This window comes from Pagrus major, chromosome 1 (genome assembly GCF_040436345.1).
Source record: "Pagrus major chromosome 1, Pma_NU_1.0".
NCBI lineage: Eukaryota > Metazoa > Chordata > Actinopteri > Spariformes > Sparidae > Pagrus > Pagrus major.
The window spans coordinates 37,992,431-38,014,991 of NC_133215.1; the positions used below are offsets into that span (position 1 = coordinate 37,992,431).

General features: G+C 38.5%; 1 protein-coding gene across 1 annotated transcript; it reads right to left on the reverse strand.

Annotated features, from left to right (window-relative positions):
* Positions 1–1,015: 1,015 nt before the first annotated feature.
* hand2 (heart and neural crest derivatives expressed 2) lies at positions 1,016–8,622 on the reverse strand. The gene is made up of 2 exons (XM_073473860.1): positions 7,626–8,622; positions 1,016–1,467 (listed from the first exon to the last, which is right to left on the reverse strand). The coding sequence occupies exons 1-2, from the start codon at positions 8,235–8,237 to the stop codon at positions 1,345–1,347; spliced, it is 735 nt and encodes a 244-aa protein (XP_073329961.1). The 5' UTR covers positions 8,238–8,622; the 3' UTR covers positions 1,016–1,344.
* Positions 8,623–22,561: the final 13,939 nt, after the last annotated feature.

A 22,561-nucleotide genomic window follows, 5' to 3' on the forward strand; every position in this document is an offset into this window, starting at 1 on the left:
GGCTGATGTGTCTTAAGTAGCCTATTGAAGCTACTGCGGATAGTTTCCCCATGATTATATAGTGTTTAACTAACAGACGCAACCCAGTTTGCATCAGTTAACCAGGTGGTGGTTTTATTAAATTCATGAAACTGTTTACATCCCACATTAAGCATTAATTAGTCTCCCATCACAGTTTCACACCAAAACATGGACACTTCGTCATCACCGTTACGTCATTACATCATTTACAACCCAAAGCTGCGAGAGAGAGAGAGAGAGAGAGAGAGAGAGAGAGAGAGAGAGAGAGAGAGAGAGAGAGAGAACTTCACATACTGTGTCGCTTAATCAAAGATACTCATAGATACGGCCACATTGCACATAAATATATTCCGTTAAATAGCCTAAAGCAGAGACCACGTCAACATCGCGCGCGCACGTATGTGTGCGTGCGTGTGTGGCTGTGTGTGTAGTATCCTGTTCTCCTCGAAAGGAAGAAACACTTCCGCACTCCGTTCACAATCTAGCAGTGGTATAAAGCTCATTTGCTCAGTGGCAGCGTACGAATCTGGTAGAACATAACTGATCGGTCCGCATAGAACCTACCCACCGAGCAGCTCCATTGATCAGACCGGGTTCAAGAGAAACGAACAGGAGAAACAGCTCAGCGACACTGGTTCCGCTGGATGCCTGCCGGGTGCCACAGTGGATTCAACTTATTCACAAGGTCATTTCAGTTATTTTAACCTGTTTGACCCCATAAACATTCACTGTATTTTAAATGAGCGTTTCCACAAACACCATATAGTCTATCTGAAATTATAGGGACATGATGAAAGACACATTTACAATAATTCTATTTGTTGACCCCGTAAATACATATATTTTTGGTTTCAATGTTTTTTTTCTTTATTAAAATCTTTATTCAACCTTTTACAAAAGAACATCGATTATGTTATATTATTGTATGTTATATTAATATTATTATTATTATTATTATTATTATTATTTTATTTTTATTATTATTGTTTTGTCGAAGTCAAATTTAAAGGTCAAACCCGTACGTAGCAAACCGGCAGAGAGCAGACGAAAGGTGGGGGAGATATTGATTTGAAGTTATGTTCTATCAGCAACTGCAACCATTAAGCAACGTAAACTGACACTTTGTACGTGTCTCACCACAGCAACGTGAATGGAGCTATACAACAATACAGCGTCCAGCCTGGCGAGATGGGTGAGAGAGATGGTGATGAGCGCTATAACAGTTCATCTGAGCGCGTCATTTTTGTCCCGTCCCGTCCCGTCCCGTCCCTCTCCTCCGGGACAGAGCTGGAGGAGCTGGAGGAGGAAAAGAGCGAGAGAGCGCTACTGTTTGAGTTCCAGAGCCCAGACGTGTTGAGGCCATCCTGTCCGCCCTTTACTCTTCTTTTCGCCCGCTGACGAAGAGGATGAGGATGCTGAAGATGGGGTTGTCTTCGGGATCTCCACCTGCAGATACATCATATTTATTATTATTTATATTATGCACATTAACCCAAGTGCACACGTCATAATAACTTTCTAAAATCATCTTTATGGGCTGTTGAGTTTTATAAGATCATAATAGACGATTGCCTTCGTCACCATGGAAATCGTTTTACTTTTCTATCTTTATCTTTTTAATATAACAAAAAACGCAATCCCAATAATTTATCAACATTTAGTGTTCACAGTTTTTGATGCTGAAGAAACCATTCAGCCTTCAAATAATTGGATATTATATATAGGCTATTAATATTTAGTCACTGTACATGAGAGTGCATCTATTTGTGTTCATATCCATAATGTTTATTGTAGTTTAATGACACTGTATTTTGGGCAGTTAAAAAGAACAATAACCTGTTTACAAGCTCCTCTCTTTCAAATGCACCCAGGTATGATAGAATTAAAATATATTACTGAGTGTATTCTCTACAGGTGATCTGCGTGTGCGCATGTGTGTCTATGTAAACGCTTTTATAATTTTCTTTATTAATATGAATCATAGTAAACGGTAGAAAATAATCTCAAGGATTTAAAGTTGTCATGAGAAGAATCAACTATAAAGAGAAATAGCCTTTAGCCCAATGCTTAATCTGTATTATTATTATTATTATTATTATTACAAGAATAATCTAGGCCTATTTATGGTCTATTAGCATTATAGTATACGATCTTTTATTACGTTTTTATTTGAGATTTTATTTTATTTGTTGTTTCCTTTTTCACAAATACACGTTTTATCCTTAATAATACTAAAACTACTAATAATAATACTAATACTTACTGATTGAATCGCATTGCGTTGCGTTGAGCAACAAAGCTTGAATGAAGGAGATGTATGATATCCAGTCATGTTGGTGACACGAGAGATTTATTTAAACATGGATTTTTATTGGCTTGTTGTCGGGATCAACCGTCCTGTGTTTATCATGACTGTGAGTGCTGTTTGATGCCAAACTGACCGAACCTTTGATATCCCAACAGTGTTAAATGTACAAAACCGATCCAAAACAGTTGAAACGCTGCGTAATAAACACAGAATGCAGTCATTTGCAAACGAACGGTGTTTACCGACAGCAGCTCTACAGAGTGTCCTGAGTGTGCCTGTGTGTAGGCCCTTATATCCTTTATACAGTCCTGTGTTTGACAGTGTGGTGACCCTCGCCTCATCCCTGCCACTGAGCCTTTCCAATATGTCCCTTTCATACACCTTCACCTGTTACCACTGAACCTGTTTACCTTTTTGGAGCATTGCACTTTTCCTTTTTTCTTGTGTTGCCCCTGTCCCAACTAACAAATTAAGAATAAACACAGATTAACACAAATCTATGAGGTTGATGAGGTCAAACGTTTAATAAACCGTCTTTGTAATGTTTTCAATTGTGTATATGTCAAAAGGATTAGCACATTGTTTTACACAGCATCCCTACTGTTCTGGAATCAGGGCTGTGGTCCTGTGTCCTCACTCTGTCCGTTTGTTCACGCTGAAAGAATGAATCTCCAGGATTTGCTCCAGTGCCGATCATTTTTCACTCACCTCAAACTTCAGTAAAACGAGACAAGGTGGTGTCGTTTTGATTTCTGTAAATACAACCTAACCCAATTCTGAAGCGGTAAACCTCTCTTCAGTTCGGTAAACGCACTATAATCTACCAGCGATCGTCCGTCCGTCCATCCACACACACACACACACACACACACACACACACACACACACACACACACACACACACACACACACACACAGGGCAGAGTGAGGGTTGACATATGGAACACAAGATCATCTCACAAAATATGAGCACGGCTCAAACATCGTTTATAGGTGAAAGCATCAATAACTTAAATTTCTGTTACAATTTGTTTTAATAAAATGTTCTTGCTGTTACTTAAAGTAGTGTTACACTTTTATATTTTCTCACCACTCCGAGATTTGCTTTTACTTGTCAATATGCAGCAATTTAAACTTTGAAGTTTTCCTGGTATTAGAGATTAATATTTACCAATGAAAGAAAAATAACAAAAGAAAAAGATAGGAGTTTAAGAACAGAGAGCTCAGCAGTTGTAAACGTTCATTAAAGATCAGACAGTTGAATTCAGGTTGACTCTCTCTGTGTGGAGTAAAACTAAAAAGTGGGCTAACCGAGATGGAAAACTCGGCCTGAAATGCAAATAGGTAAGTGAAGGTCCAATAAAATGCGAGTGTTGCTTCAAACGTGTCTGTGAGTTCTGACAACAGGAGGAGCAAGAGGAGCTGTACAGCAGACATCCACACAGTCCATCCCGGTCCTTTTCACTGAGTGAGGGCTTCTGTGTTCAAGTGTCCCGCAGCCGCCTCATCGGCTGTAACCGACCTGTGCGATCTTATATAACCTTTATAATTATAGCTTATATAAAATGTCCAATTTTAAAATAATAACAATCAGGGGGGCAATAACAACAACAATATTAAGGGCGTCCATTTTTTTATAATTACATTCATCTAATTTAATAATCTAAAAATGCTTTTTAACTACACAAATTTGCAGCTGTACTATAATTTATACATAATAAATACATGAATAAATAGAATTTAACATGTCGCCATATGCTTAATACAGTAGGTAATATATCACCACTTCAACTCAGGCCTTACTAAACACTTTAATATAAACATGTTAAATTGTTCATAAAATATATTTTGCATTGTTAATCTAAAAGACATTTTGTCCATGTTTATTATTTACGTAGACTTGATTGAAGGATATTTAAGGCTCTTGCAGCATACACCAGTTTCCAGTCCCTCATGACAGAGGTCCAGGCTGCAGTCTGCAAGCTATATCAGTGAAAGTAAAACCACTACCAGTGTCTTTCCAGGCAGGCTGCTCAAAGCAGCACTAGGGTGTAAAATTGCAGCTCTATCATACACGTTTTATATCCATTAAGCTACAATTCCAAAATTGACAATTTCTGTTTCTGAAAAATGGCCACTGACACAAAATTAAAAATGTGTCTTGTAATTCAGTCAGTAACATGCAGGTCTAGATGCATGTCTAGATCTTTCTATCCAAAATTGTTTCAAATCTACATTTACGTTTGTAATTAGTTTGCTGCTGAAATGTGATACAATAATATCAGAAAAGATTAAATGGAAAACCATGTACATATTAATAATAAAACACATGGTTTCAAATGGTAGCCTAAAATAAATCAACAGTGTGCTGCTCCATGACACACAAACTGGATCATTGGATTATTCCATTGTAGGACAACAAACTAAACAAACCTGCATTGAACCAGCCTGTTTAAACCATGGCTGCAATATCTGACAGAAACATTGTATAACAGTGTGGCTAAAGTAACACATCTTATTAATTGCAAAAAATATAAAATCAGAGCAGCTACAATGTAAGAGTTTAATTTCCCAATACCGTATTTGCAAACTTACATGTTTGACATACACTAAATTCTCTCATGAGTCTTAATCATTAATGTAAGAGCAGACTGAGGAACATAAGAAACATTAAGTGCATTAAGTACTACACTGATGGTTTTTAATGATTTTCATTTGATTTTAATCAAAAGGTGTAAAGGATTTTTTAAACAAATTAAGAAATCATATTCACACTGCCAAGACAGAATGGAAATAATTATTCCATCCTATTTTTAGTCTATTCTGAACTGATCTGATTGGTCGTGGATTACTTGATTCTATACACAATTCCCTGCTTGACTAAAGTCCTATGTTAGCTCTGGATTAGGAACAAAGTATCAGTGATGATATTGCCATTAATCATAAGACAAATGTGTATCAAAACAAACATCAAAGCAAAGTTTTTGTCAAAGCGTGTATAATCAGCGACATGATGCTTGGTTCTTTGTATGCAGTACTACATAAAAAAGACTGTAAATTGTGTTGTTTAATGATAATAATATCTAAAATAAATTATCAGCAATCTTATTACTGGCTACTGTATTTGTAAGGTAGGTGTAGATTTATGCCAGTGAATGTGGATCAGCTGGGCTCATCTCAATGAAAAAGGCGAGTAAAGACAGTTGAAATTGATTTAAATCTCTTGGATGGATCATGTGCCAAACAATGACTCCTTAGCAACTGTAAGACCCTGTAAAGCTACAGCCATATGATATGGGCAGCATACACAGAGCTGGAACCAAAACTATGTGGGTAAAATAGCGGGCAGTAAGGACTAAACCATCAAAAAAGTGTGCTAGGAATAATAGTGGTGGGTTTGCATGGCTGAACCTGGCCCCTCCTGCGGCTCCACGCTGTCTGCAAGGTTGGCAACCAATTTCCTGGCTCCACTGTTATCCAGACTGATCATTTCGACTATACCATAATGGTGTAACGTCTTTTCTTTCTATGGTTCAACTGTATGGGGAGGAAAATATGTCTTTTTATCCCTAAGTAATTGATGGTTAAGGAGTCAAGTGTCCACTATAAAAATGTGTAAACACACTTGTATTTAACTGGGGACAGTGGTGTCCTATTTTACATTTCTGAGTTGGCTGTATTAGCCGCTTATAATCTCATTGTCTTTTTGCTTTGGCATCAAATGTAAAATTAACTATAGGTCTACCCACCTCTAACTATTTTAGGCCTCTTAGGTCTTTTGTCTTATCATCTCTTAATGAGATTATTGTAGCTGATCAGCAAAATATTCGTAGTCTCAGTCAAATAAGAGCTGCAGAGCTCTTGCATAAAAGTTAGCCTATCTTTCTGTAGCCTAGCATTTTGGTCAATGAACAGAAATTAGCCTAAGCCTATTTATAACCCTGTGATGGTATCTCAGAAAAATGTTTTTAAAGCTAATTTTTAACAGTCTGTCATGTCTGTTGTGTCAGTCAGTCGCTGACATAACACTGGAATGACTTTCAGCTTTATCCTGCAGCAGCCGTCCCACTGAGTCATCATAACGTTGTCCTTTCAAAATGTGGCGGCAACCATGTTTGCATGATGCAAATGTAAAAACAATGATGGCCAATGACGCACAAGCTTAAATCAGCGTGCAGGATCCTGACATAGACCTAGACAGAGGCTTTAATACACAAAGCGGCATTACTTTATTAGGCTTGTAGTGTTTTGTTTTTTAATGAGAATTTAATTTAAAAAAACAAAAAAAAACTAAATGCACTTAAGAGCAAAAAGTAGAATAAATTAAAGTTCGATGTCTCTATGCTATGCAAAACTGATCTGCAATCAAATGTTTTAAGAAAGCTGAATTATCCTATATTTTTACTAACCTGACATGTTAGGCTTTGTATATTATACAAGCTGATTTTACACCGAATTGTCTTCATTTATTTTATATAGTTATTATTTCTAATAGGAGAGTAAATGGCACGTTTCAATGAGAACCATGAAAGGAACCATAATTGCTAATTTACTCCTTAAAGCAGAGCACAAAGGGAAAGTTGTTTCTGCAGTTTTCATATTAGCCCACTTCTGTATGTCTTTTTTTGAATAAAGAGAGTGTATTTACAGAACGGTCGACTGTGACCTTCTGTCCCCAATCTTTAAAAGAAACAAGTAATAATAATTAAATTTATAATCAGCAACAACGTATCGTCTTCTCCCTGCAAAGAGACCTATGAATTTAGGTCACAAACATTTTCAAACGGTTGACTGCGCTTGCCAAAGTCAGGAGTGGGCCTAAATTAAGTGTACAGCCCACTACAGTAGTCTAGCCTGAATGAAACTGGACTATAGTTTTCTCTGTTAATCTCTCCATCGCATTAGGTCTTTAAAAGCTAGCTGCCTAATCCACTGAACTCTCTCCTGTTTCAGGCTGTTGCTTGTCTTTTTTTTTTTTTTCCATTCCTGGCCCGAGCCTCCTGCTCGGCAGAACAGGACACGTACTGTAGCATTTATACCGAATTAAAGATTTGGTAAAAGCCTTTCATTATACTTCCACTGTCATTTTTATCGTTGTCTACTTTTTAGCCCCCAAAATGTGCAGAAAAGAAAGCGTAGCCTGTGTGGAAGAAGTGCCCAGTAAGGGAGTGTTAACAAGTTCCTTTATATGTTCAGCTTGGCAGAGAGAAAATATTGTGGCGTGATAAATAATAATTTATTGAGTGTAAAATCTGACACTATGTAGTCTCAGAGGAGAGTGCATACGTGCTCTTACCGCCTCTCTCTTCCGCCGCTCCTCCCGAGCCTCCGTCTTTTTCAGCTCGGCCTTGAAAGCCTGCGTGTCTCCGTGCTGTCCGTCCTTGTCCAGGATGTCCATCAGGTAGGAGATGTAACTGGTGGCCAGCCGCAGCGTTTTGATCTTGGACAGCTTGGTGTCGGCCGGGACGTTGGGGATACACTCCCTCAGCTCCGCAAAGGCCGAGTTGATGCTCTGGGTTCGCCGCCTCTCCTTACGGTTGGCCGTAGGTCTCCGCTTCACGGTCCGAGGATGTGTGTGGTGGTGATGCATACCGACGGTTCCGTTCACCGAGATGGTGCCGGCCCCCGGAACCAAGCCGCCAGGTCCGTAGTGGTGGTGATGGTGATGATGGGGGTCCAGACCGCCGGTTGAACCGCCGCTGTTGCCATGGTACTCTGGGCTGTAGCCGGGCGCGAGGCTATACTCGGTGGGAGACATATCCGCGTGACTTATCAGCCAGCTCGTGAAGTACGGAGGAGCACCGGGCTCTTCGTGACATCGACCGGCCGCCGCTGCATGCAGGGAGTAGTGGTGGCTGTCGTGGTGGTGCATGACCGGGTGGTGAGGGAAGCCCGAGACAAGACTCATAGTGACACACACAAACACGCTGTCACATGCAGACACACTCTTTCTTGCACGCGCTCACACGCACGCCCTTCTCGGATGCTGCAGAAGTAAACTCGCGTCCACGGTTTAACGCTTTTACAGACCTCACTTTTGCATCGTAAATAATTTCTCCGCTGGCTTCTGCCACAAACAACGCGACCGCTCCGCCTGTGCCCGTTGGTATTCCTTGCAACAGCAGGCTAGACCCAGTCTGGTCCTGTCTGCAGCCTAATGGCCCTGCAGGCCGCTCAGTTCTGTCCAAACAACTCCTCCTTCTCTAAGACATCGTTCCTCTTCCTTTTGTTATAAGTCACAGCAGTAGTGCTTATTTCTACTCATCTTCTTTAGAAACTCGAAGTGCTTGTTCCTCCTTTCCCCTCTGGTTTCATCTCAGCTGTCAGCCTCAGAGCCTTTTGGCAAGGCAGGACCAGGCAGGGCAGGCACTGGATAACCACTGGCTGGTTGATACTGAGCTATGGTGAATCCAGTTTCTCTCTATTGTGTGTGTGTGTGTGTGTGTGTGTGTGTGTGTGTGTGTGTGTGTGTGTGTGTGTGTGTGTGAGAGAGAGAGAGAGAGAGAGAGAGAGAGAGAGAGAGAGAGAGAGAGTATGCCTATGATTTACTACGTCATCTTTACTACAGGGGAGGAGAAACTGATTTTCTCTGTCAACCAATGGCGAACCCCCACCCGCTTCTCGAGCCTCGTCTGTTTACTTCTCTTTAATGTCAATGAGCCTGCTAAGTAGACCTGTTGGCGCGGATACACACACACGTTGAATTCACGTGCACGCATTTACACAGCAAGCATTAGCTTACAAGGCCAATAACAAAATGAGATGATCCTGTTCTTGTTTGTAGCATTTAAATCATATGGTAGACCTGTAGGGCTAGACGTGGCCTAAGCTAGCCCAAATGTATCCTAATCTGGTCAGTATATGTTGTTTTGAAGTATTTCTTTATGTAGGCCTACTTTTAAAATGTAACGAAGACAAAGTTAGGCCTATACATTCTGAAAAGCTGCTCTGCTTTTCAGTTTTAGTAGTTTTATTTAGATCATGCTAATGTGATTGACAATAGGCTATGTATCGGCTGTGTAATGTTTTAAAGTTTGTGTGTTGTACACTTTCCAAGGTGGTGTTTGGAAATAATTCACTTTGATTAGATACTGGTCTTTATGTTAATGCGGACGCATATTCATGCTGATCAGGAAACGGATCACATGGAGGCTTTGAAATACGTTTTTTATAAAATCATTTAAAATTTCTCCCGATATGCAGCAAACGTCTGCGGGAAGTCTGTATGTTGTTGACGGGTCCCATTTTGGTTTATCTTTGCCTTGCAGAGCTAATGAAGGAAGCAGTGGGCCACATATTACCAGTGTATATGATGTCAAAAAGGCCAAGGAAACAGCCGTGAACATATACAATGCATGTCACTTTTCTGGGCTTAAATCCATACATTTATTTAATTACTGATAAAATCAGGGGAATTTTAACACTCAGATACTCTGCAGACAGATATGATGAGTGACAAATGGATCAGTTAACTGTAGTCACAGTTGGCTCTAATTTGAACTCACTGAAGATCATATAAACATATCATATAAAAATCTCACAAATGTTATAATTAATATTATCTTCATTTTTTGTTGGTATGAAAAATCCATTTCATTGAAATAAGCCAATTTATTTGTGATTTGATAGGCCTACTGATTATGCTTGCATATAAAATTCTATTGTTAAATAAGTGCATATGTAATTCAATTATTACTAAACACCTTTGACGTAATTAATTCAACAATTTCTTTTAAAGTCAGAAGTGAAAAGAAACACAAATTCAGAATTTATTTTTACAATTTAGGAGCGTAGCTGTATAGACGCTATTAGACATTTGAATTGAGTCCTTTTAAAATAATCTGTTGGTTTTCTAGGCGACCCACTTTCGACAGAAATAAACTATGAGAACAAATTAAAGCTCGGAAAGCGTCGACTGCAGATAAAATCAAAATGACGGAGGACATGGAGAAGCGCAAGCCAAAATAAGTGCAGAGAATACCAAGTTTTAATTTATTTCTGTGGCGGTGCATGTGTCCAAATAAGAGATACATATCTTACCTTAATTATAGCAATAGTTGTGGTGGTAACACAATAATAGGGAACAGCAACAACAACAAAAACAACAACAACAATAATAATAATAATAACAATAATAATAATAATAATGATATATTTGCGTTAACCCAATTAAGGACAGTTAAAAGTCAGCCCTGTGATGTAGCTGCTTACTGTCTGGCATGTGGGCGACATTCGATAGAGATCTACAGGCTTCCTTACAGTTCAGTTGTACCTGCTTCATCAGAAAACTCCGCACTGCGGACACTGTGACCGAGCTCCTGACCGCTTCCCTCGTCTTCAACACGAAAAGTCCGCTGCATCTCAAGAGCTGTGCACGTTGATATAGTCGCTTTGAATATATCTCAAAATGTTTTTCTTTTTGTTTTGCCAGGAGCTGCGAAATAAACGACCAAGGTTGACCCTCTCAGTTAGGCCTATATCAATTATATTCATGTTCATATTCAACGTATTAAAAAAAAATGCTCAAATATGTGCAGATCTACGTAGCCCATGTCTACAGCTGTTTAGCAACTGGTTCAGCCGAGAGCAGAAATCAACTGACAATTTAACAGAGTTAACTCAAAGCTGTGGTTGTATATTGTCATGATGTGGAAACTAAATACATAACCTATATAAATAAATAATTGTATACACTTTTGCTCCTATGAATAAAGCTCCCGTACAACCCCAAATCCCAAAAAGTTGGGACGCTGTGTAAAACATCAAATAGAACGTGATAATTGTCACATCCTTTTTGACATAAGCTTAATTGAAAGCAGAAGGCTACAAAGAAAACATATCATTGAAATATAATGTTTTAACTCATCAGCTTCATTGTTTTTTGTAAATATATGCTTATTATGAATTTGATGCAGGAACATGTTTCAAACAAGTTGGGACAAAAGACTGGGAAAGGTGTGGAATGCTCTATAAGCACCTGTTTGGATCACTCACAGGTAAACAGCTTCATTGGTAAAAGGTGATAATATTATGATTGGTAGTGAAAGGGACATCCTCCAAAGACTCAGGCCTTAACAAGCAAGGATGAGGCCAGGAGAGATTACTACATGGGTTAAGTAGACTTTGTGAAACCATTGTCGGTAAGTTTGCTTGCAAATGATTGAATTTTGTTTATTATTTACCTCTTGCAGCATCCAAAAAAATTTTGAATTAGGGTTGTAAGAATAATTTATGCCCCTTAAGTGTTTTATGTCATTAGATTTTCTATGCTGATAAACAAACAACCAAACAAAATATCCAAGATAGCCTGTATCAAATAATGTAACAAGTAATCTCAACAAATATTCAGTCTGGGTCAAAACAGTCATCACGATGTATATTTCTTTATTATTCTATTTTATTCCAAATCAAAAGAGAGAATAGTTATAAGTAACTTTGGTTAAGGCTGCCTGGAAAATTGTGCTGACCTAGGTCATTCTTCGGAGGCCACTGAACACAATTCAGTGATTTCAATGCTGACACCTTTAGGATCCCTGATCCTCTAGAAAACAATACAGACAAATACAGTTGTTTAGTTCAATTTATATACAGTAAGTGGGCTTGAATCCTGGGCTGAAACAATAATTCATTTTCACTTTTGTTGATATTTTGAGACAGGGCATTTGGCACTGCATGTCAGAATACGTGCAATAATCAAGTAAATGGTAGCAAATTGCAGTGGCGAAAAACATAGCCGATTGCAGAAATATGATGACCCCATATCACGATCCACATAATGCTCATGAAGAATTAACTGATTATAAGCATATTAGTAGTATTAGACTGCAGATTGACCACATGTTACGAATAATGACTAACAAGACAAAAGGAGATATATTGCTGTTTTTACTGGACTTAATGAACTGACACAGCAGTTCTAACAACTTTTGACCTATTAATCAGGTTAACCTGCACTGACATGCATACGTGTAACCATGGTTACCAAATTATTTGCATAAACATGGCTTACGCAGATCAGTTGTAAGATATCTACCTGAACAGATTTCACAATCTATGCACAGTTAAAACAGTCATTGTACAGGGAAACTTGTTTTTACCTGTGCATATGACAATAAACGCTTTGACTTTGGTTTAGTATTGTAGTTTTTTAAATCAATGCTAAAATCACATATCTAATATCACAAATCCTGTGATTGGTCTGCTGACTTTCACACCACAAAAGACTGCACAGAAGTCAGATTGGAAGTGGACCGAGACCCAACCTTGGTCCGGTTGTTTAACTGGGCAAAGGCAATAGGGTCCATATTAACGGAACCAAACAGGATATGTTTAAAAACACCTGTAGAAAAATGGCCAGTGTGGTCAATGAACTCTGACCTGTGTCTATGGCAAAATGAACTGAATTGAGTCAACCCATCATAACTAAGGTAGATGGTGCGGTGCAATTAAACACACAACAAAACATAGTCCACCTCAAACACTCACTGTTCAAACAAATGCAGCAGGTATGAAAGAAATGCACTTGGAGATTAGCATATCATAGAAGAGTGGACTATTTACCTTGTTGGAGGTCTGTGCTCTCTGAGAGCACTTCTAGTTCAATTTGGAATCATGTATGTAAGACTACTCGCTCTTTATAGCTCTGATTTGGTCTCTACCAACTCCTGAGGGCAATATGTGGCTCTTCACTACATTGTCCACCAACTATTTGCTACCATTATCTGTCTGTTGTCTGGTGCTGGGCAGGTAACAAACAGAGCTTTTTTTGGTTAAAGTAAAGCCCATTGGGGCAAAAAAAAAGTTAGGTTGATGAGAGCCGAACCAGATTGAACCAAAACAGACGAAACATTAGATGAAAGACGGCAGCATTTTCCATAGAGCTGAGGGGAGTTGCAGTGTGCAGAATCGATTGATAATTCTTTGTGGGTTCGACATCATACTACATGTAGTCATTTGACCAATTGTTCATATGAAAATATTGATTAGTGCAGATTTAAATATACCTTTTTCGATGTACAGAGCCAATACTTTATTCATTAGACCTCAGCATTGTGCAAAGCAGAGTTGTAAAAAAGGTCTAAATAGTTTATTATCAAAAAGTATTGCTGTTTATCAAAAAGGCGTTAATTATAGTAATACTGTCGACTCATCCAGGTATGACACTAAATGTTTTAAAATGACAAAACAAAGAACAAGAATATATAAACTGACTGATTCATGTTAAAATGTGATGGTTTTGACAGTAAGCACAATGTACTTTATTTTGTGAGGCAAAAGACTATTTGACAGCAATTTGTTAATTAGGGCACACAAATTCCAAATAGTACATATAAACTGCAACTTAAGAAAACACAATGCAAATTGACAATACACAAGGAAATAAAGAAAACATCTTGACAGTATATCACTTTTGACCTTATATAGAAAATACTACAAAGTGGGAAAACAATACAAAATACAGAAACACACTGCAAATACAGAAAAGTCAACCAAACACAAAAAACACATACAGGAATTTAGTGGAATTAACTTCTTTTTTTCATTATTACTTAATGTAAATATAGCCTACAAGTTTTAATTATTTGAAGTTAAATGAACTTTTTTATTTTCACATCACTTCAGAACTCTTAAAAAAAATTAAAAACTAAAGTGAGAGCTAAAAGTCTTTTATCTCTAAGTAATGAGTTGGATGAATAAACTGTACAGAGTTCAATCAACTCATTGAAATGAGCCTCTGAAGTAACATAATCAGCATATTAGCAGACTTGCCAGCATGCACTGTTATAAACTCTCTTGAGAGCCTTCTCTTTAAAAGTTTTAAGAAAACGTATGTGATGGAAACTTTGCTGTGTCTCTCTAATACATTTTAAGATAATTTAAAAAGATGAAAACTCGGCAAACCGTGATGAAGATTAGAATTTAATTCATTCTACCTTCTTACACTTAAAATTTTGAAAATTCTCCGGGCGCAGTTCGCATGTTCTCCTCATATCAATGAGGGAATAAAGTAGCTCCAACAGGAACAGCTGCACCTGGAAGTTCCTTGTGTGAGGTGAAGAACTGACTCTGAAAAAATGTAAAAGCAAATCAAATTTGTTTGTAATGTTCATCAGTATACATAACAGTTGCTGATACAACTGAATATCTTACGGTTATTGAATGTGTTTTCTCAAGTTCAATTCACTTAACAATTGCTCTCACAACAACAAGTCTTAAAAGAAGGCTTTGATCTAATTATATAACCTAAATTAAATTAGCTCACATATTGAAGGAAGCAGTGTAACTTGCGTGTTAAAGTTGAAACAGCCCAACAAACACCAAAAAACTTAAATTTTAGCTCATAGCTGACTAACAAGACTGTCCCAGCTGTGTTGTCCCCTCAAAACACTTTAAATTGTCTCTTCCAAATATTTCTGTATGTGGTTGTGTTTTGTTTATACATTTGTGCTGTAATCTTTCCTGCCAGCACAGTACATGAGGTAGGGTTTCTTTCAGTGTATAGAGTGAACATATTCTCAGTAATAGATCTGTAATTAACTTGGCAACAACACAACCAGTTGCACATGTTAATGTTTCCTGAATGAGTCGTTGATTTAATTATAAGATAACAAACATATGTTTACTGAAATTTGTATTTATAAGTGGAGATAACAAACAGTGAAAATTATACAAAGGTTACAAGGGTTAGCTGTAGGTCATAAATTGTCCTATATGACCATTTTTAAAGGCAATGATTGGCTCAAAGAACTAGCTGCAGCCCAAACATGGTTTGAATTTGTTTGTTGTTTCCAGGCTGTAATTGATGAGAAATCATTGTTATGGATTATAAACTTTTTTGTTTGGGATACAGACCCAAAGAGACAATGGGGGTTGTAGATTGTGTGGAGAAATTTTCAGTGAGGAAGGCATATAGTTTATATTTGTTTAAGTGTTGAATGGGGTCACTCATTATGTGTGTGTGTGTGTGTGTGTGTGTGCGTGCATGCGTGCGTGCGTGTATGTGTGTGTGTGTGTTGGCCTGCTCTGTGTAATCCATCTATGTGAATGGGAGCTGTTGCAGTAATTTAGATCGGTTTGTGTCTCCTGATAATGATACATAATTAGACTGTAGGTCAGTCGGTCAGATTCCACCCCCACCCCCACACACACACACACGTACACATACACACGCACTTATGTGCACACACACACACACATTCCTCCTCCCCCATGTGCCCTCTCCTATGATCTCAGCCATTCCTCCTCTGTGTAAATAAACCTGACAAAGTAATGTGTGTGTGTATCTGTGTGTGTGTGTGTGTGTGTGCGTGCATGCGTGTGTGTGCATATATGTGTTTGTGAACGAGAGAGAGAGAGAGAAAGAAATAGTGTGTGTGTGTGTGTGTGTGTGTGTGTGTGTGTGTGTGTGTGTGTGTGTGTGCGTGTGCATGTGTGTTAGTGTCAGGCTGTGTGATGACGTGCAGGTACATTCCAGAGTAGCGGAAGTTTCTTTTTAGAGTGAAGTGCTGTTGCTGCTGCCTGGACTCAATTACATCTATAGTGCAACTATATGCAGTCATCATGTGCTGAGCTCAGCTGACTATATGGGTGTTAAACATGACATTCTATTTTACCTTTAATTATAATAATCAGTGAGTGGTTAATAAAAGACTGATGTTGATCATTATGTGATGAGCTGCCACTAATGTGAAAACATCATTTAGTTATACTTTCAGAAAAGCATTCCTTTTCACCTCATGCACCCTATATCTTCTTAAGCACAATGAGTAATAACAGTGGTTGAAGTCAATTCTGAAAATAAACAAGACTGTGTTTAAGCCACAATGCAAAGCTGTTGGTCAGAATGAACAACACACTACTGATTCCACTATTGTTAAAGAAAACTCTCCTCTCGAAAGACCATGTGTATCATTAAAATTAAAAGGATGTATGCCCTTTGCAGCGTGATTGTGGTCGGTACATTTCTATGTAAACATCCCTGAGATTTTTTATATACCCTCACGAGGAAGACATGGAGTGGCACTAACTCATGCCTTTTCTCTCAGTGGCCCATTAACGTTTGTGATAATCACTGTTTCACAGTCATCCCCTGAGGACTAATTATTGAGACATCCGTCATGACCAAAGTGCTGGTCAGGTGAACCAACATCACAATTCCCAGCTACAGCCAATAATGTAAAAAATAATAATTGTACTTATTATCACATTGTTTTTAAACACACAAACAAACAAACAACTTAAGACCCCTTTTCATTGTTTAGTCTCTTGTCATGGAAGAGGAGAAGGAGACAAAATTTGCTGCAATGATTCCACTTTTCGGGATTTCTCCCTATAAGTGTCTATTTAGTCTTTTTTTTATTTTAACTCAGGATTTATTTTGGTTATATTGGGGAAATGCTTCTATCTTGGGATGAGAAAGTGGAGCTCTGTCTCTAACTGTCCTCTTTCACACCGGGAGCAGAGTCTGTCCTCCTCTGACAACCAGCTCTGTCCATGGTGACATTTCTTTGTCAATTTATGTTTATGGCTAGGCTGTATTCACAGAGTCTGCACATATTGTACATATAGTACATATATTACAAAACTTCTCAAGGTAGAAGTTTTTTTATTGTGTTTACATTATTTCCTGGTGTATATTCCCTTTTTTATGTGCCACATAACATTATAATGTATTTTAATTTAGGTTTGTTTCCTTTCAAAATGTTGTATATATTCCAATTTGATTGTTTGTCAATTAGTTGGTCTCGGGATCGACTGGATGAGGGTTGACTTGGCAGGTTAGTGCCTTTGAAATGGTATGTGTGGAGATCACTGGATTTTTGATTTTTGTAGAACTTAGATAAACAATGTGGCAAGCTAGTTAAAGAGGAAGAAAAAAGTAACATAAGTAAATAACAACACGTTTTTCAATAGTTTTTGGAGGGAGTGAGATAAAGTAATGTTAATCAGTAAAATCTTTTCTTAAACCAATTAAATTATGCCAATTACATATGTGTCCAGTGTCTAATATATCCTTTATAAAGCTTACATGTTGCTTTTTAGAAATGTTTTGCATAAATTCCAAATTGGAATCCCGCACAACAAATCATACATACATACAGAACATACAAAAAGGAAAGGTCTGTGTCTGTTTTTATAGAAAAACCTTTGATCCCACCTAGCACAAGGACCGAATAGTCTAATTGAAAATGCAACCCAATTGCCAGAATAAACGTTGCCGATGTGCATTTTTGCAAACCATGGATATTTGTAAACAAGGAGAGGTGGACTCTGTGTTCACGTCATTGATGCTTGGTTCTCACATGCAGTCAAAGTTGATGAACAGTGTTTACCTGATGTCAATGTTTAATGTGAAGTTTCTGTGCATTATATCATCACCATCTTGTCACTGCTGTTTGCATTTACCCAGATGCAAATTCAGACATATATATATATAATTTTATATAATTATAATTATATATATATAAAAAAATGTACGGAACCCTCTATCAGTGATGCAGGAAATCTGAGCAAGAATATTGTTTAATCTATTTGTAAGGTTGTATGGACTACTGATTGTATTTGTAGTGTACCCTGGCTATTTGCCCTTGCTGGCAAAACCCAGCCTTATAAAATTGTGGAACTTAAATTAAAAGTACACTGTATGAATAATCACTAGCCTACAATATTTACTTACATATGAACTGTGGTATAATTTCTTCCAACCATAACGTTACCACTTTGGATTATGTTTTTTTTTGCTTGGTCTTGATTTCCTGAAGTCTTTACGTTTACACTGCTGGTTTATTACAGCTAATCGAACACTGATACAAAAACTGATTAATCAATTAGTATTCATTACTGATAATAGTCAATCAATACAATACATTTCACTTTTTCATCCAGCCCAAAACTTAATTGATTTCGAATCATAATGGGATAGTGTCAGACTGAAATTAAATTATTTGGTATAATGTTCAAATATGCTGTATCAAGTTTGAAGTTTGTTAAAGTTGTCATGTTAAAAATAAAGGGCAGAATACTCAGCTATTTCTATGGTACAACACAAGACCAGCATTTTAAATGATGTTTCAATTGAGGAAAACTCTGTTTTCACAGTTGGAAATTCAAAGGAAAACATCCAGCTCTGTCACTCCTGTTCTGTCTCCATGTGGATATCTTTGCTGAAAAAAAAAAAAAACAAAGGATAGAAATTTTTTTATTCCTGTGATTGTGACATGTCGGAGAGAGGGATAAAGGGTTAGAGAGGGACTTGTATTTATTTAATACATTGCTCCAACAAACTACCAGCTATTTTGTACAGACAAAAACATTTTATAGAGGCTTTATTGCATTATTAATGCATACATTTTTTTCTTTATTATAAATCTTTCTTTGTGTCTTACAAACCTGTTGTCAAATAAAACAAGTGTTTGTTCTATACTGCGACAGACTGTAATATTTGACCATTCTCCCCAATGTCATTGCTACAGCAACCATTCCCTTTTTCATAATTAAGTTAGTAAGTGCCACATGTGTCACAGGTGTTTTTCTCTGCGATTGCATGCTCTTGCATTGGTGGGGTCTGATTAATAGAAACTTCAGACTGGCCACCCACAACTGACTCACAGACAACACAAATTTGAGATAGTCTTTAAAAGTTGGAACATGAGATCACTGTTTGGATGGTTATTCGCATGTCAGTGCAGGATCATGTTTCATCTGGAAATGTGACTAACTGTGCTTTCCCCAGGTCCTCTCCATATGGTCAGTGCCATCTTTCCTGGAGACCAAAGGGATGGTTAATCTGAGGGATTAGTGTCTTTGTAAAACTGAGAGCTCAGATTGAGACATTGAGAAGGACTGTGGATGAAACCCGAGAGATCTGAAAACAGAGAGGGGACACTTACACCGTGTGAGAAACAGCACATTTTACATCTTTACAAAACTAAGAAAGATGTTTCACACACTCTCGCTTACCAGTACACACACTTCAAACTGTTTCGTGCCTCCTACCCTTGTATCAGGAAATGGTATGGAATAATGAACTTTAACATACATTTTGTATTTATTTAAAGATTTATCCTATAACTGTATGGATTGCTACTAGTCTGAGATTTGGTTTTGAGCCTCCCCTGTGTTATTCTGCGGTCAAACATTGCAGCCATCACACCCACAGTCAGAGGAGAAGATAGATATCAATGTGAGATCAAAAACAAAAGTCTGTGTAAAAACAACTGCAGTGTGAACATAGCCTGGAAAGAAGTTAGACTCCCCACCTAAATCCCCAAACTCTTTTATGCCTAACCTGCCACTGCTCATATGACACTTCTGGCTCTGGTGCAGGGGATTGTTTAAAGGGAAATTTCCCTTGTGGCTTGGAAGAATCGTCCCTTTTTAGCCTCATAAGACCAAAGTTTTCATCTGGCAGCTGATGGACAGTTGATTGACAGTTCTGTAGCCTAAAAAAGCATCTGGACCTGATGGCATCTTAAAGAGATGTGAAAATATACCAGTAGAAAATGCAAGTTGGGCATTTTAAAGACATTCAACAACAAGTGTTGGCCATTTCCCTGAAAGCTGGAGTGAAGGGCTGATCAAACCAATCTTCAAGAATGCAGACAAATTATAGAAGCTACTTTAGAAGCATCTGGGTAAGTAGTAACCCGGGAAATTATTTGGCAGTATTCTAAATTATTGACTTCCGCATTGAACAGAGTGTCATCAGCAAAGGTCAGATTGGATTCCTTCCACGTTATAGAACAGCTGACCACATTTTCACCCTACACACACTAATTGATAAATATAATATAAATGAAGGCATAATTCATGCTTGTATTGTTCCAAAAAGCTTTTGATTCAGTCTGACATCAGGAATAACTTTTTAAATTATCAAAAAGTGGTATAGGCCCGAATTTTATAAAAAAAATGGCCAAGTTTGTGGTCGGACCTTTATGTTGGGTACACTGGTAGGGCAGATTTGATTAATTGTAGGGCTTTGCCAAGCGATTAGAAAAAATTATATAATTACTTACAAGCTTAGCGATTCATTAATTTAAACTAATCGCATATGCCAATATCTGCATTAAGCATTTCAAAATATTTCAATGCAAATGGATTTTGGTAGATGAATGAATCAGTGAATGAATCTTCTAAAGTTTAAAGGGGGCGATATTTCGACCTTGAAGTACTCAAATTCCTTGCAGCATAAATTGCAACAAATGGTGCTCCTGTCAACAGTTCCGTCTGGGCATTTTTTTGCAGCCCCACTCCATGTATTGGTATTTTTATGATTTTTCCTGACAATGTTTCATAATTTTGACCAAATAACTTTTTGTGATTTTGTGCTTAAACTTAAAAAAAGTAAGCTGTTCCCAAAATGGGATGGACTACAGTTGAATCTGAAACTTTTATGTCATCCACCAAGCTTGGCTGCTGGTGTTATAAAAGGCAGACGTATGGTTGCATCTAGGCTCTATTCAGAACCAATTCCGCAACCTAAGTGGTCTACGCCGTAGCATTTATACATGTGTGCTGGTGTGTCTGCATTTCTGGTGGTGGTGAGCGGATTGCCAGCTGTAATTTCCCCTTTAAACACACCAACCCCTTTGGCTCACAGCTCTCTGCTGGGCTAGACAGTGACAGGCTGGACACACTGGATATGTGTGCAGCGCTGATCCCTGGCGTTACCCCTCATTACCATTTCGGCGTTCATGTTAACAGGTTAGACTGTTCACACTGGATGCCTGAGACATGCTTCTTACATGCATGTCTAGCGTGGCTGCTGTGTCGCATCAGCTAGAGATTCAGGTTCTCGTCAATTTCTACTGCGACAAGCGTCTAGCATTTTACTACAGCTTGCATGTCTGTATCTGTAGAATATGTCACAGACATGAAGAGAATACACAAAGGTGAGGGGCAGTTTCTTTCCTGTGCACTCTTTGTTTCACTTTCACTTTCTCTCCCTCGCTCCCTCTCGTTCCCCTGCCAGCTTTTTCGCTCTGTCAGCGGGTTAAAGGAACACAAACACACGAGTGAACCGCAGCAGCTGGGTAAAGTAGCCGCCACACAGTACACAAGCATTCAGTGTGTCCAGCCTGTGAGTGTCTGCAGGGAGGGCCACGACTCCATGAAAACCCAGCTTGAACAACTTGGTTTTGGCAAGCTGGCATTTGCCACCAGGCTGCCTGCTCTCAGACATCCAGCCTGTGGGAGAGAATCAACATGTCGGACCTGATCTTGCAAGTGTTCAAGATGGTGGATGTGGGTATGTCATGCAGGGGCTGTAAAGTGATGGTGATTGTACAAGAACAAAACAATGGTGGAACAGCACCTGTTAGGTGCTAAGTAGCTGCCTGCCTACCTAACACATGCCTTTAATCACAGTGTGGTTTTGGACAGAACTGAACTCTGCGGGTTCTACCATGACACACATGTCTGAATGAACAATGGCTTGGAGGCAAAGTGAACTCCAAGCGATCTGTTCACCAGAGGTGTGCATGGATATGCGTAGGTGTGAGTATTAATGTGGGTTAGTAGAGAGGAGAAAGAGAGAGAAAAATAGCTAACACTCAGAGTGCAGCAAGTAGGTAACCACCGTGGAAAGACACAATACTTGCCTTTCTATCACTCAGAGGTCGGTGAACAAACTCAGGCTCGATCACCTTCCACTAGTCATTGTTCCAGATAGAAATGCGGCTTATTTTGCACTCACACAGCGGCAAAGCTAATACTTCAATCCAAAAAGTGGAAAAGCTCAAATCAACTCATAATGAGCACAAAGAAAAGGCAAACAGCTACCAAAATGTTTTACAGTGTGAAACAGCAGCAAATCAGACTCAGCAGTCCAACAACTCCACAGAAAATGCAGCTTTAAACATAAAATATGCACTATCAATAACTAGTATCGGCCTAGACACTAAACTAAGCCTCCCTTGTGATCGCACTTAGCGATTAGTGTGTCCCTCCGCCTTATTAATCCTACTTGTTTCTTGGCTTGGATGAATAGCTTGTAGCAGAGGAAACAGTGGAGTTGACTTGGGCGAAGAAAGTGTGGCTTGGAGGCAGTCCGTTTCTTTCTGAGGGCAGTTTCTCACTCCTGCAGGGATGAGAGGCTCGATGCGTAGCATCTCCTCTGAATCCAGAACATGATTGGTAAACAGAAAGCAGTCTGTGCGTAGGCAAAGGTAAAATCCAAACATTTGGGTGCTCCCTTTGAGTAACTGCTGCACAGGAGAAAGGTGGTGCTTCCAG